Source organism: Fonsecaea multimorphosa (genome assembly GCF_000836435.1).
Source record: "Fonsecaea multimorphosa CBS 102226 unplaced genomic scaffold supercont1.1, whole genome shotgun sequence".
In the NCBI taxonomy this organism is placed as follows: Eukaryota; Fungi; Ascomycota; class Eurotiomycetes; order Chaetothyriales; family Herpotrichiellaceae; genus Fonsecaea; species Fonsecaea multimorphosa.
The window spans coordinates 466,789-479,015 of record NW_015971635.1 but is presented as its reverse complement, the minus strand read 5'-3'; the positions used below and the strand labels follow the sequence as shown (position 1 = coordinate 479,015).

The window sequence follows — 12,227 nt, the reverse complement described above, 5'->3', positions numbered from 1 at the left end:
GGAATAACAATGCAGGTGGCCCTCAAGGGCAACGCTCCCAGCCTCAATAGTAGAGCAGCTTAGGCTCCACTTGGTCAAGGTACCAGGTCTGATCCGCACCCTCTTCCTCTCGCGTCGAGAACCCGTTACCCAGGAACTGAAACCGATTTCCCGTGTCGTACGTGTAATTGAAGTCCTCGAATTTGGGCCTCTCCAGCGCATGGAACCAGTGCAGCCGACTTCCTGGGTGGATTGCAATGATGGGGCCCGAAGATCGACCGTTCTTGAACCACGACCGACAGTTTCCCGCCCAAGCGGTGCGAGGCATGAAATAGTGGATGTGGATCGCGAGATCGTCGACGGCCTCTTGTTTGACGTCGATAGCCTTGATGAGTTCGACTTGGGCCTTGGTGATCAGCTGCAGGATGTATTTCGAACATTGCTCGGTGATGGTGAAGACGCTGCCGTGCGAGATTGGGGCGTTCGGCCCAAGGAAGACTGACCCGCTTCCGCGTTAGACACCGGACGGACCGAGTAGAGGGGGAAAAAAAAGAGACCTACCAAAGTAATTAGGGAACTTGGGGATAGCCATGGACAAGTATGCCTGCGGCACGTTGGGCTCGCCCCAGACGTCCTTGATGTGGACTCCGTCACGGCCGGTGATGGGGAATCTGGGGGAAAAGGAAACGTCGAAGCCGGTGGCACACACGATGGCATCGACGTCGATGTGTTCGCCGGTCGACATGACCAGACCTTTCTCGTCGACGTGGTCGATTCTCGCGTCGGTGATGACTCGCACGTTGGGTTTCGCGAAACTCTCGAGGTACCCTACCCCGGGCGTGATTCGGCGACACCCCACCGGAAAATTCGGGATCAGCTTCTCGATCAGATCCGGGCTGCCTTTGAGGAGCTCGATCATGCTTTTGGCGGCATCGAGCCGTGCTTTGGTGGCCTCTTGAGCTCCGTTGACAAGCATGCGGAATTTGGCATTGATCTCGACCTCGACGGCTTTCCGAAAGGCTAGATACTTTTCAGGGTTTTGGCGGAAGAGCTCCTTTTGCTCTTCGCAGAAATGCTCGGGCATGTTGCCTCCGCGTAATGATGGGTAGCGCGAAGCGGCGCCCGGAGTGACCCATGTCGGCGACCGGATTAGGTGTACCAATTCTTTGACGTGCGGTTGCAGAGCCGGCACGATCTGGATCCCCGTGGACCCGTTTCCAATGACGGCGATTTTGAGGCCCTTGTAGTCGAACGATTCGGGCCAGTTGGCGCTGTGGACCAACTGACCCTGGAAGTTGTGCAGACCGGGTATGTTGGGCCACTTCCACGCGTTGAGGATGCCTCCAGCGTTGAGCAAATAGTGGCACTCGTCTTCAAAGATCTCTCCTGTCTCAGTCTTCTTGATCTTGACGGACCAGCGGCCGTTCTGTTCCTGCCATCTGGCTCCGATAACCTCATGTGAGAGCTTGAAGTAGCTCGATAGATCGTGTTTGGCCACGCACTTCTCGAGGTACTGACGGATCTCTTCGGCAGGTGAGAACATGGCTGCCCAGTCCGGGTTGGGCTCCCAGGCGAATTGATAATTGTGTGATGCTAGTGAAATGGGTTCAGTCCGTTGTCGCAAATGGTCAAGCCGACGATCTTGGCTAGCACAACTTACGGATGTCGCATTTACACCCAGGATACCGGTTCTCAAACCAAGTGCCTCCGAGTGCAGGGTTCTTGTCGTAGACAACCAGTTCCGCTTCCCGGAGGTAGTTTTTAATTTGATACGCCATGTTGATGCCACTGGCACCTGCGCCAATTGTGATTATTCGCACTTTTTTGATGTACCCAAGCGGTCTGTCTGTCACCGCATACTCGCCAGTATATTTGCGGAGCTGAGGTATGGTTGGGATTTCCGGGTCATCAACAGGCCGAATGATAACATGGCCGTTCACCTTCGTTTCCTTGGTCGTGAGGGCGTCTTTGGCGAGGAGTGGCTGCTCCATGATCTGGGAGTAGTGACAGTTTTCAAGCATTTTGAGAAGATGTCCGCATGTCAAAGAGTTGGCACAACAAGAGAGCCAGCGGAAAGGGGGTCACTTTGCAATTTCTGATGCTGTGAATTGGTGATAAGGTCGCAGCCCTGTACAGTTATATGGAAGGGCAGCCGCATGTTCACCTCAAAGCATTGCTCACGCCACAAGGTGTGGATCTGATCGGCTGACAGATCTTTAGACTGGTGATCTAGAGCGCCTAGTCTCTCATTCGCACCGGTTTCTGCCATTGCCGGATCTGCCGTGGTCTGATAGATATGAATATAACCGCCAATGCCGGACGAGGAAGTGTACTTAGCCCATTCGGACTAAGATCGTGGGTCGTCCGTTTTAGGATGCTCCCTGCACCCATACACGCCGCTGGCCCAGGATTCTGAGGTTTTTGCCATTCCAACATGTGTGGCCGCTACCGGGTCAGCTCATGCTTGAGTATCTCACGTGACTGCTGGGAAGGCTGGCGCAAGGGTGACTTGAAAATTGATGCCGACCGACTCCTTGACTTTGAACGCGTTCGGTCTTATGAGTACGAGGTAGTGAAAGATCCCAGTAGCCGAGCGCCTGAAGTCAGGATCAAACCAAGCCAATCCTGCGAATGAATCATTGTGTCTTCTTTTGGTTTGGACTAAATCTTTCCGGCGAATGAAAGGCTTGTCTCTGCTTGGTCAGATGGGATTGACTCGAGACATACATGTAGCGGGCTACGAATGGGCGAGAGAATCGGTATATCAGAATGCGATATTGGAGACGATTAGTTTCTAAGTCAACTGCTGCCGAACTTTCGAAGCCAAAGCATTGAAGTACTGCTTCTGTCCACATACCAAAAGACACAGGGGTGATATTCAAAATCTATCATATCAGAAGCGGTCGGCTATAGAAGCCTGAGCCTATAAATGTGGCTGCCCTAAATTTCTGTCTGTCACATATTCCTCAACGGTTGTCGACAAGTCTGTCTCAGTATTGACATCTCCATTGGGCTGTAGACCTCGGGCATTGAATCCAGTATGTGTGAGGGTCTCTCTTCGTCTTCGTCGACTCGCGTAGGGACTATCATCCCGGGAGCTGATATAGTAACCCAGATCAGCAGAATCATCCAGTTCCGTCTGCGAAAACCCATTGCCTAGCCAAGAGAACCGGTTTCCAGTGTACCTGATCTTCCGAAAATATCAGCATAGTTTGAGATGGGACCGAGGAGAACCACTTACCTCCCAGTCATCGCCCCGAGGCTCCCTGAGCGCCTCAAGGTAGTGGAGAGTACTACCAGGCCAGAGAGCCGAAACCCGCCCAGCAGCGGAGCCTGATTTGTACCAGGACCGACATTCTTCGATCCAGACAGTGTGCTGCATGAATTCCTGACAATGTTCCAAGAAGTCGGTAACCGCTTCGTTCTTGGGTGACATGGAGTGAATGTTTTCCGTCTGCCACCGATCGCAAAGGGAAAGCATGTAGTCTGCCTGAGCCTCAATCGCGATCAAGACCGGACCGCTTCCGATAGGACAATGCGGGCCCAAGAATTGGAAATAGTTTGGCATATGGGGTGCGGCAAGACCCAGGTAGGACCGGGGTTCGAGGGCCCACTCGTCCTGTAGATTCTTGCCATCGAGACCATACAGGGGGAAACGAGGCTTGAATGTTGTATCCTGGTCCTGATTAGCCATAATTTTCCCCCAAGGGAAGTGTCATACAAAGCCAGTAGCACATATGAGAACATCGACTGGATACTCGATACCATCATCGCACTTGCATCCTTTCTCCGTGATAGCTTCAATCTCGCCATAGACGACCTTGACGTTGGGCTTCGAAAGCGTCTCCAGGTAATTAATGCCTGGAGTCAACCGACGGCAGCCAACCCCCCAAGAGGGAATCAGCTTCTCCTGCAGCCAAGGGACATCTTTGAGCTTTTCGCGCATCTGCCGAGTGAAGTCCTCTCGCGTCTTCTTCTGTAGCTCGTGGTCTGGGAAGTAGATCCCCAGCATACTGTTGTTGTTTGTCTCATTGATCTTTCGTAGCAGAGTCAACGCGTCTGGATCGTTCCGGAACTTATCTTTTTCTTCCTGGGTATAGATACGTTGTTCAGTGCCAAAGGGCGGAGATATCCAGGTGGGCTCTCGAATAAAGGTTGTCAGTTGATCGACAATTGGCTGAATGGCCGGGAGAATTTGAATGCCAGAGGAGCTACGCCTGTTCAGTGAAATCGGCCCCTCGAGATGGGTGATGGAGATGCACATACCCGTTTCCGATGAGCCCAACGTGCTTGCCGGTAAGATCCAAGTTCTCATCCCAGTTGGCGCTATGCACCAGGGTTCCCTTGTAATTCTGCAGGCCCGGAATTGCAGGCCATCGCCAGTTGTTGAGGATTCCACTGGCGTTGATCAGGATGTCGCATTCATGATACACGGTACGTTGATGAGCAAGATCTTCGACTTGAACCTGCCAGATCCCCTTTTCATCGTCCCATGTTGCACCCACTACTTTATGACTCGTCTTGCAGTACTTTCCAAGGTTATGCTCGGACATGAAGTTGTTGAAGTAGGAGTATATTTCCTGAGCAGGAGCATACACACGCGACCAGTCATGTTTGGGCGCAAAGGACCATGTATAATTATGTGCCTGGACATCGCAGGCCACTCTGAAAGAAATCAGCTGCTGGATAGCCCGTAAAGCGTTGGTGGTGAGGCGAAAATCATAGCCTGGAATGGAGACCAGGGACGGTATACTCACCCAGGATATCTATTTTCGTACCAAGTGCCTGATACTTCCGGGTTCTTCTCGAAGACAATTAATGAAAAGTTGGTAAATGACCGTTGAAGTTTGTACGCAAAGCAAAGTCCAGAAGCGCCGAAGCCAACGCAGACGATGCGCATATGCCGCTCGGAGTGGATTGGGGGGTTTTTCCCAGACATTTTGAGGTATCGTAGCTGTGCAAAGGAATGGTCGAAGCAAGTTCACTCGCTAGAGTATCTTCTGCTTCAAAAATCCGTAGACTGAACGTAACATATGTATTGAAAGAACCTCGACAGCTTTGCAAGTTACCCCATCAGGCTGAATGTTGAGGGAGGCTGTCGGCCGGCAAACCTCATGAGGCATGCGGGTAATGCAGGGTTGTTGATCTGTTCATGTACTGGAGAGCTCTGCTCCTCCAGTTGTGATGTTCTTTACCGGATGTACGAGGTTGTGCGTGCGGACACTGTGGGTGCCGGTCCATAGCCGACGGCAACCTATGCCTCAACTACGTCTACAGTGGCGGTTGGCCGGTCTTTCAGGGTCTGAATTTGCTTGTATGAACGCCGAACTGGTACCTATGCGACTACACCATTAGACCAACTGGACTATCCGATATGAAGCGCTTTCTGAGGCAAGTTGCCGCACTCCGCAATTCATCTGGCGAGATATCCACCATCGACGGGAAGCGGGATCCCTGTCACCCATGCAGCATCGTCACTGGCAAGAAACACGGCTGCTTTTGCAATGTCTTCAGGCTTCCCAATCCCGCCTAAGGGGTGCTTAGCAGAGATCTCTTCCAGCTGACTCTTCCCACCTTCTTCCAAGAGCGGACCCAGAAGGGTTGTCATGGTGAATCCCGGACAGATGGCATTGCAATGCTGTTGGTTGCGTCCCATTAGTGGCAAGGTTCAGTCAGCAGAAAAAGAAAGCGAGCAATCAGACTTACAATACCCTTGGCGGCATATTCCAGAGCAATCTAAAGCTGGAAGTTAGAAGTTTACAAGCATAACCCTTTTGGACATATATTTACCGTTTTTGTCATTTGCATGACTGCTCCTTTGCTGGCGACGTAGCTGATCGACCCAGGCATTCCACCAAAGCTCAAAACACTCGCGATGTTGATGACTGTGACGATGTTAGTGGTGGATTCTTTTGGATAAGGTAGTTAGCTAGACTCACTCCATCCACGATCGGACCCGAATTTAGGCGGTTGCTTCAACATCTGCTCCACGGCATATTTACATCCCAGGAACACACCTCTCACATTGACGCGAAGGGTTTCGTCAAACTCGTGCAGGTCAGTTTCGTGCATTTGGCGGAACCCTCGGCGAGCCTCAAAAGATATCCCTGCATTGTTCACCAAGCTGATGCAGTCCTGTCAGTGGATTCGAGGCCCGACATTTCATGGGAATCTGTGTGGGCAATGTTTCTCACACATCAAGTCGGCCAAATTCCTTGACTGCTGTCACCACCGCTGCCTTGACATCCTCAGGTTCCGAGATGTCACATTTGATAAATGTCGCGTTTCCGCCGTGCCTTTGGACAAGCTCGTGCGTGGGATGAGCGTCCTCTCCGGGTAGAAGCGCTCTCGCGGTAGGAGATAGGTCAGAACAGATAATATTGGCGCCTTCACTTGCAAATCTTAGTGCAATCGCACGCCCGAGCCCTGAAGAGGAGCCTGTGATGAGACATGTTCGTCCAGAGAGTCGGCCGGTCATGGTGTCGATAAATGCACAGGTACTGGGTCTGCCTCGAAGTTGGAATCTGTGGTACGATTTTCAGTCCTTGGGATCCAAAACTCGTGTTAAGAACACCTCTAGTTCCCACTGTGATCCACTGTAGACGAGGAATGTTCGAAAGCTGCATGTCATCCACAAACATTGTCGGCATCCGGCAATCCATTTTTTGCCGCCAGTGCCGCCAGGCTCGCTCCTTTTCAAGAGGCTGCGTTTCCAAGCGAGATACACTTCCACCACTGGCCCCGTGATGGAAGTTTTCACAAGTTAGCACCTGTCTCAAAGTACAATGAATGTAATGTTGAAGGTGCACGAGGACTGCAAATGCGTAATGACGACCTCTGTGGCAGGGAAAGCTGCTCTGGTCACCGGAGCCGGATCTGGTCGGGTTTGAATCGCCCACGTTCTTGTCCTTGCAAGCCACTGAGACGAATGATAGGGATTAATCTTGCGTTTGCACGTCTTCTGCTCTCACGCAGCTGCAATGTCGTGTTTGCAGACTTGTCTCTTCGACCAGAGGCCCGTGAGCTCGTCAGCGCCCACCAAGGGCGCACCACGGCGCAAGCCATCTTCCAAAAGACAGACGTGTCCTCGTGGAAAGATCTATCCGATACTTACGAGATGACCAAAGATCGATTCGGTCGTGTGGACATCGTCTGTCCTGGTGCCGGCGTCTTTGAACCTCCCTGGAGCAGTTTCTGGAGACCGCCTGGGACGGACCCGGGAGTCGTGGACAATGTGACTACAAACGGCTACAAATCGCTCGACATCAACTTGAGCCACCCCATCCGATTGACTCAACTAGCTATCATGGACCAGTTGCAAGAGCTCAAGGCGACAAAAGGAGAAGGCTCCCATCCACCCCGGAGAACAGTTATCCACGTATCGAGTGTGAACGGTCAGGTCGCTCCATTGTGGACACCCCTGTACAACACGGCGAAACACGCACTCAATGGCTTTGTTCGCACTATGGCTCCTCTGGAGGCGCGCCTGGGTATCAGAGTCGCTGCAGTGGCTCCGGGGCTGGTCAAAACACCGCTTTGGACGACCGACGCGGAGAAGCGCGGCCCACTTTCGCAAGATCCAGCTTGGGTCACCGCCGAAGAGGTGGCTCAAGTGATGCTCAACATGATTGAAAAAGATGCAGTGAGCACTTTGAGTCGTGACGATGACGGAACGGACGAAACTCAGAGAGGCCTGGTGCGCGTGGCCGGAGGATCCATTCTTGAAGTATCAGGGCATCAAGTTCGAGATGTGGCAGCGTTCTTCGACCCTGGACCGCAAGGTATTTCATCTCAAGACTTTGACATGGACAAGATGGAAGACGGGGTCTTTCGAAATCTAGAGAAAATGTCTTGATCGAGTGGGAGAGATAAAGAGGGAGGGTTACTTGCCACTTCTCGATCTCGACAGTGGTCTCTATTTAGTAAGACATGTTGACAATGATGGTCTTGGGCTCTGTGAACGCCCTCAATCCTGCCAGTCCTAGCTCTCTGCCAGTTCCGCTTTGCTTGGAGCCCCCAAACGGCGCAGTCATGGCGAATAGGCTCACACAATTGATCCCCACCGTACCAGCATCAAACTCTGCAGCCACTCTCAATGCCTTGTTGATGTCTTGTGTGAAGACCCCGGCCATCAGCCCGAACTCGGAGTTGTTGGACAACTCAATGATCTCCTCCTCTGTCTTGAAGCTGTTGATCACAGCAACCGGGCCAAAAATCTCCTCCCTGTAGATTTCGGCATCCGCCTTGACGTTTGTGAATACAGTGGGTTCAAGGAAGTATCCCTATTGCATCAGTCTGCGTCAGCCAGACGGATGCGCCGGTCGTGTTTTTACGCAGACTTACCTTGTCCCCGATTCTTTTGCCGCCGGTCAGTATCTTCCCTTGGTCCTTTTTTCCGCGTTCTATGAAGCCAGACACACGCTGGAACTGTGCTTGATCGATGAGCGGGCCCAGCTCGGTACGGGGATCATCTGGATCGCCCATGACTTTGGCTCGGCCTTCGATCGCCTCCTTGTACTGCTGGACGAAGCTTTCGTAAATGCCTTCTTGAACGTACACCCTTGAGCCCGCAAAACAGACCTGGCCGGTATTTGCCGTGATGGATCTGACCGCCCAGTCTAAGGCATTCTTCACGTCGCAGTCACTAAAGATGACCACCGGTGATTTCCCGCCCAATTCAAGAGTGACTCTTTTCAGGTTACTTTTGGCGGCAAGCTCCTGGATTTTCTTGCCTGTAGATACCGAGCCAGTGAAGCTGACTTTGCGGATCCTCATGTGACTCGCGAGCAAGGCTCCCGTCGAGCCGTCTCCAGACAGAATTTGGAACACGCCGGGAGGAAATCCCGCCTGCTTGATGAGGGCACCTATAGCAAGTGATCCCAGCGGTGTCTTCTCCGAGGGTTTCAGAATGAAACAGTTGCCAGCCGCCAGGGCAGGGGCTGCTTTCATGCCGATAGACCCAATGGGCCCATTCCAGGGGACAATACCGGCAACGACACCCAGGGGCTCATTTCGTACGATTTTGAGAAATCCGTCTTCTTGTGGGAAGGTCTCTCCGGCAAACTTGTCGATCCAGCCCGCATAATAGCGGAAAGTCTGGCTTGTCAGCAACGGGGTCGTGCACATTCCGGACCAGGACGGTATACCTCAATTGCTATCACAATCTCGTGTTTACCCCATGTCTCAAACGGTGCTCCCAGGGTGATTCGTGTCAATTCCCCCAAGATGTCGATATTTTCTTCGATCAGGTCTGCCAATTTCAGCATCAGGTCTCTTCTCTGGACCGCCTTCAATCGCTTCCAAGCGGGGAGTGCATTCTCCGCCGCTCGCACCGCTATTTCGACGTCGTCCTCAGCTGCGACAGATACTTTGTCCGACACAAGGGATCCGTCTTTCGGGTTGAAAACAGACAGTGTCTTGCCGGCTTTGGAAGGGACAAAATCATTCTCAATGAATAGCTCTGTCGGGAGCCGGTCTTTGCTGAACTCGAGAGGCGCCATGCTGGAACAACGGTCGCTGTGGTTCAGGAGGCCCGATTAATAGTTTTTGATAGAGGAGAAAGGCCGATCCAGGAAATAGGCGTGGTCAATGTACTGATAGGTAGCGGGAAGCACGCATTAGGGCGCAAGGCTGTGAAGCTGGCAATACGCGGCATTACCGGTCCATCCTTCCAACTCAATAGCCGAAGAAGGCAGGACGGCGGCCAGTTCCTGGGGCCTCTGTGTGGATTAGTAGTCTGCTGCCTGAGCCATTTGTCTAGCAGACACGAATAATTTGTCTTACTGTCAGTGGTTGAGAAGTGCTTTTTGCCGGGACCTCCACGGAAACCTTTGTTGTTACATCCAGCACCAAAAGTCCCGAACAATCCCATTCGGGTTGTTCAAGCGTTATTTACATTAGCTATACCTGATTTCACAAAGTCCACAAAGGCAAGAGCTGCTTGAATGTTCCATTGGGAACCGTTCTTGTCTTTTTTTTACACATCACTACGACCAAGATATCAGAAGAGGAATTGGCCCTGAGTATTCAAAGATTCAGGTCCACTTGAAGGATATCAGGATCGAGGTCGTCCAGGAAGTCAAACAGGTAGTTGGCTTGCAACGACTCCATTCCCATAAACGGGATGTTGACGGTGTCCTCCAACAAAGCAGCAATCAAGGGACTGGTGTTCATCGTGACATAAGGAAACCGTTGCCGCCAGCTTGTGTCATCGGTCGCAGTGATGTCGTTGAGCGTGGGCGACGCCTGTGTCTGTTCCACAACCTCAGGTTGTCTGACAGCATTGCTGCTGAGTCTGAAAGGCTGGATATGGATCCGGTCCGTTTCTAACATCCTTTGAAAGCCAGTGAAGAACATTTTGGAGGAATGCCACAGCAGAGCCATCTGTTTGAGGGCAGCAAGAAGAATTGAGATTTCGGCGTCCGCATGGGTCGTCAGCGCCTCGATGTTTCGAGCATACAGCAGCGCTATTATTGAGATTGATATGTACCAGCCGGTTTGGCCCGGAAGGTACCGCAGCGTCCCACGAGCAAGAATGTCTTGGAGCGTTCTGGACACGCACGAGGCGGCGATGATGGCCGTCATCGACGCCCTCGGTAGTTTGTCCTTGGTCTTCTGCAGATGGAGCAGAATGGTCGTGGCCAGATATGGGAGATGCAGCATGTGCACATCCCGATTGAAGTTGACCGTCCTGTCTTCGGAAAGTGGCAGCTGGAGATGCTCTGGTAGATCTCGTGGCCAGTTCATCAGATCATTTGCTGGCATCGACCCAGGTTCATGAATCTTCCCTTGCGCAACCGCTTTGCCTACTCGACCGATGATCTCGCAAAGCCTGACCCAATGAACCCAGATCTCAGCTTTAGGGTCGCTCGGGTCGGGGAAATCCTCTACTGAAGCGATCCTCAGATCTGAAAAGTCAGGATCTATTACGCAAGGCCGGCCCTGCATCAGGGCAGTGAGACGCTCCCGGGCCTGTCAAAAGGGTTAGCAGCGTGGCAACATGTGGAACGCTTGCTTACAAACAATGTCCACCATATCCGTCTTCTCAGTCCGCTCGTCTCTCCCGGCCTCAAGACATGCTCTGCGTTCTGTTCTCGATTCAGACCGATTTCCTGGGCCAGTCTGATGGACACTCCCATCCACCACCAGTTGGTGTCGATACTCACTACGTTCGGTGGCCCTGAACTCCACCAATACAACAACATCACAGCGATTATCCTGACCAGGGGTTGATTCTCGTGGTTGTCATAAAATAGCTTCCGAAACCGCTGGAAGTACTGCGTGGGTTTGAGGTGCCGGATTAATGGAGGATTGAGTTGACTGCCGAGAACAGCCAATGCTTCGCGCAAGAGCTGCGAGCCGGAGAACTCAGACCACGTTCTCATGGTATCTCGGTCCAAGGTCGGACACCAGGTGTAGCAGTATTCGAAATATGTGTCAAGATAGCTCTCTTGTACCGCGGGGATCAGGTGGGTTGACTGTAGGTCTGTTACATGCTCCTGAGAGTCTGTCGTATCATCTTCTGCCAAATCCTGACTGAAGATTGACATGTATCCGCTTTCTCCAAGGTACGCCGCACGGTGGCTGTTCCCTTGAGACGACAGACTCAACTGTCCTGGTGTCACATTTGCCTGGCCGGGATTGTCGCCATCCACAACGGGCTCGGCAGCAGGTTCACGCGAGGGGCCCGTAGGACTCTTCTGAGCATGGATCGCGCTCGGCCATGCATCAATATCGGTGTGTCCACCATTGATTCGCCCTCCAACCCCACTGCCCAGGGCCACGTGAGGACCAGAGGTGATTGGTGGCACAACGTGGGGCCTGGTTTCCGGGGGCAAGGCTGGGTCGACAGGGTCTGCTAAGCGTGTCGGGGTTGCTCTGCGATCGCGTCTTCGGACGGTGCCTCGCTGGGAGGGCCGGTAGCCGTGGGTTGGTCAGTCAACCGGTCGCAAGCATGTGGATAGCAGACAGCTGCTTACCGGCATTCTGCAAATGCTTCAACACAACCTGAACATCGTTCTTGGAGTTGTCCGGGAACTATCTGCAGGTCACATTTGATCTAGATATCACCATTAACCACCGCCGCAACCCACAATTGGGGGCATTTGACGCACTTTCTTATCGTGGCAACGCATACACACAACCGTGGCGCGCTTATTCCGTCTCCTGTTCTCGATGCCCAGGGCATGGCTGTGAAGCGACATGATGCATAGACCCCAGTCTCGTGTGGCACTCGACGCATTGCCGCA

At 52.6% G+C, this 12,227-nt stretch overlaps 6 protein-coding genes across 6 annotated transcripts; 1 reads left to right on the top strand and 5 right to left on the bottom strand.

The window, feature by feature from the left end:
* Positions 1-43: 43 nt before the first annotated feature.
* Positions 44-2,000, bottom strand: Z520_00183 (uncharacterized protein; the record flags this gene model as incomplete). Its single annotated transcript, XM_016770704.1, has 3 exons — positions 44-477; positions 541-1,572; positions 1,640-2,000. 3 exons carry the CDS (start codon positions 1,998-2,000, stop codon positions 44-46), a joined length of 1,827 nt encoding a protein of 608 aa, XP_016637614.1.
* Positions 2,001-2,902: 902 nt separating this feature from the next.
* On the bottom strand, positions 2,903-4,918 carry Z520_00182 (uncharacterized protein; the record flags this gene model as incomplete). The annotated part of the gene is made up of 5 exons (XM_016770703.1): positions 2,903-3,169; positions 3,221-3,655; positions 3,701-4,190; positions 4,246-4,644; positions 4,737-4,918. 5 exons carry the CDS (start codon positions 4,916-4,918, stop codon positions 2,903-2,905), a joined length of 1,773 nt encoding a protein of 590 aa, XP_016637613.1.
* Positions 4,919-5,392: 474 nt separating this feature from the next.
* Positions 5,393-6,457, bottom strand: Z520_00181 (uncharacterized protein; the record flags this gene model as incomplete). The annotated part of the gene is made up of 5 exons (XM_016770702.1): positions 5,393-5,617; positions 5,686-5,715; positions 5,770-5,864; positions 5,919-6,103; positions 6,174-6,457. The coding sequence occupies 5 exons, from the start codon at positions 6,455-6,457 to the stop codon at positions 5,393-5,395; spliced, it is 819 nt and encodes a 272-aa protein (XP_016637612.1).
* Positions 6,458-6,773: 316 nt separating this feature from the next.
* On the top strand, positions 6,774-7,834 carry Z520_00180 (uncharacterized protein; the record flags this gene model as incomplete). The annotated part of the gene is made up of 2 exons (XM_016770701.1): positions 6,774-6,858; positions 6,915-7,834. The coding sequence occupies 2 exons, from the start codon at positions 6,774-6,776 to the stop codon at positions 7,832-7,834; spliced, it is 1,005 nt and encodes a 334-aa protein (XP_016637611.1).
* A 64-nt stretch (positions 7,835-7,898) lies between these two features.
* Z520_00179 (uncharacterized protein) lies at positions 7,899-9,479 on the bottom strand (the record flags this gene model as incomplete). Its single annotated transcript, XM_016770700.1, has 3 exons — positions 7,899-8,261; positions 8,323-9,075; positions 9,126-9,479. 3 exons carry the CDS (start codon positions 9,477-9,479, stop codon positions 7,899-7,901), a joined length of 1,470 nt encoding a protein of 489 aa, XP_016637610.1.
* A 526-nt stretch (positions 9,480-10,005) lies between these two features.
* On the bottom strand, positions 10,006-12,182 carry Z520_00178 (uncharacterized protein; the record flags this gene model as incomplete). Its single annotated transcript, XM_016770699.1, has 4 exons — positions 10,006-10,950; positions 10,998-11,881; positions 11,958-12,015; positions 12,093-12,182. 4 exons carry the CDS (start codon positions 12,180-12,182, stop codon positions 10,006-10,008), a joined length of 1,977 nt encoding a protein of 658 aa, XP_016637609.1.
* Between the last annotated feature and the right edge of the window lie 45 nt (positions 12,183-12,227).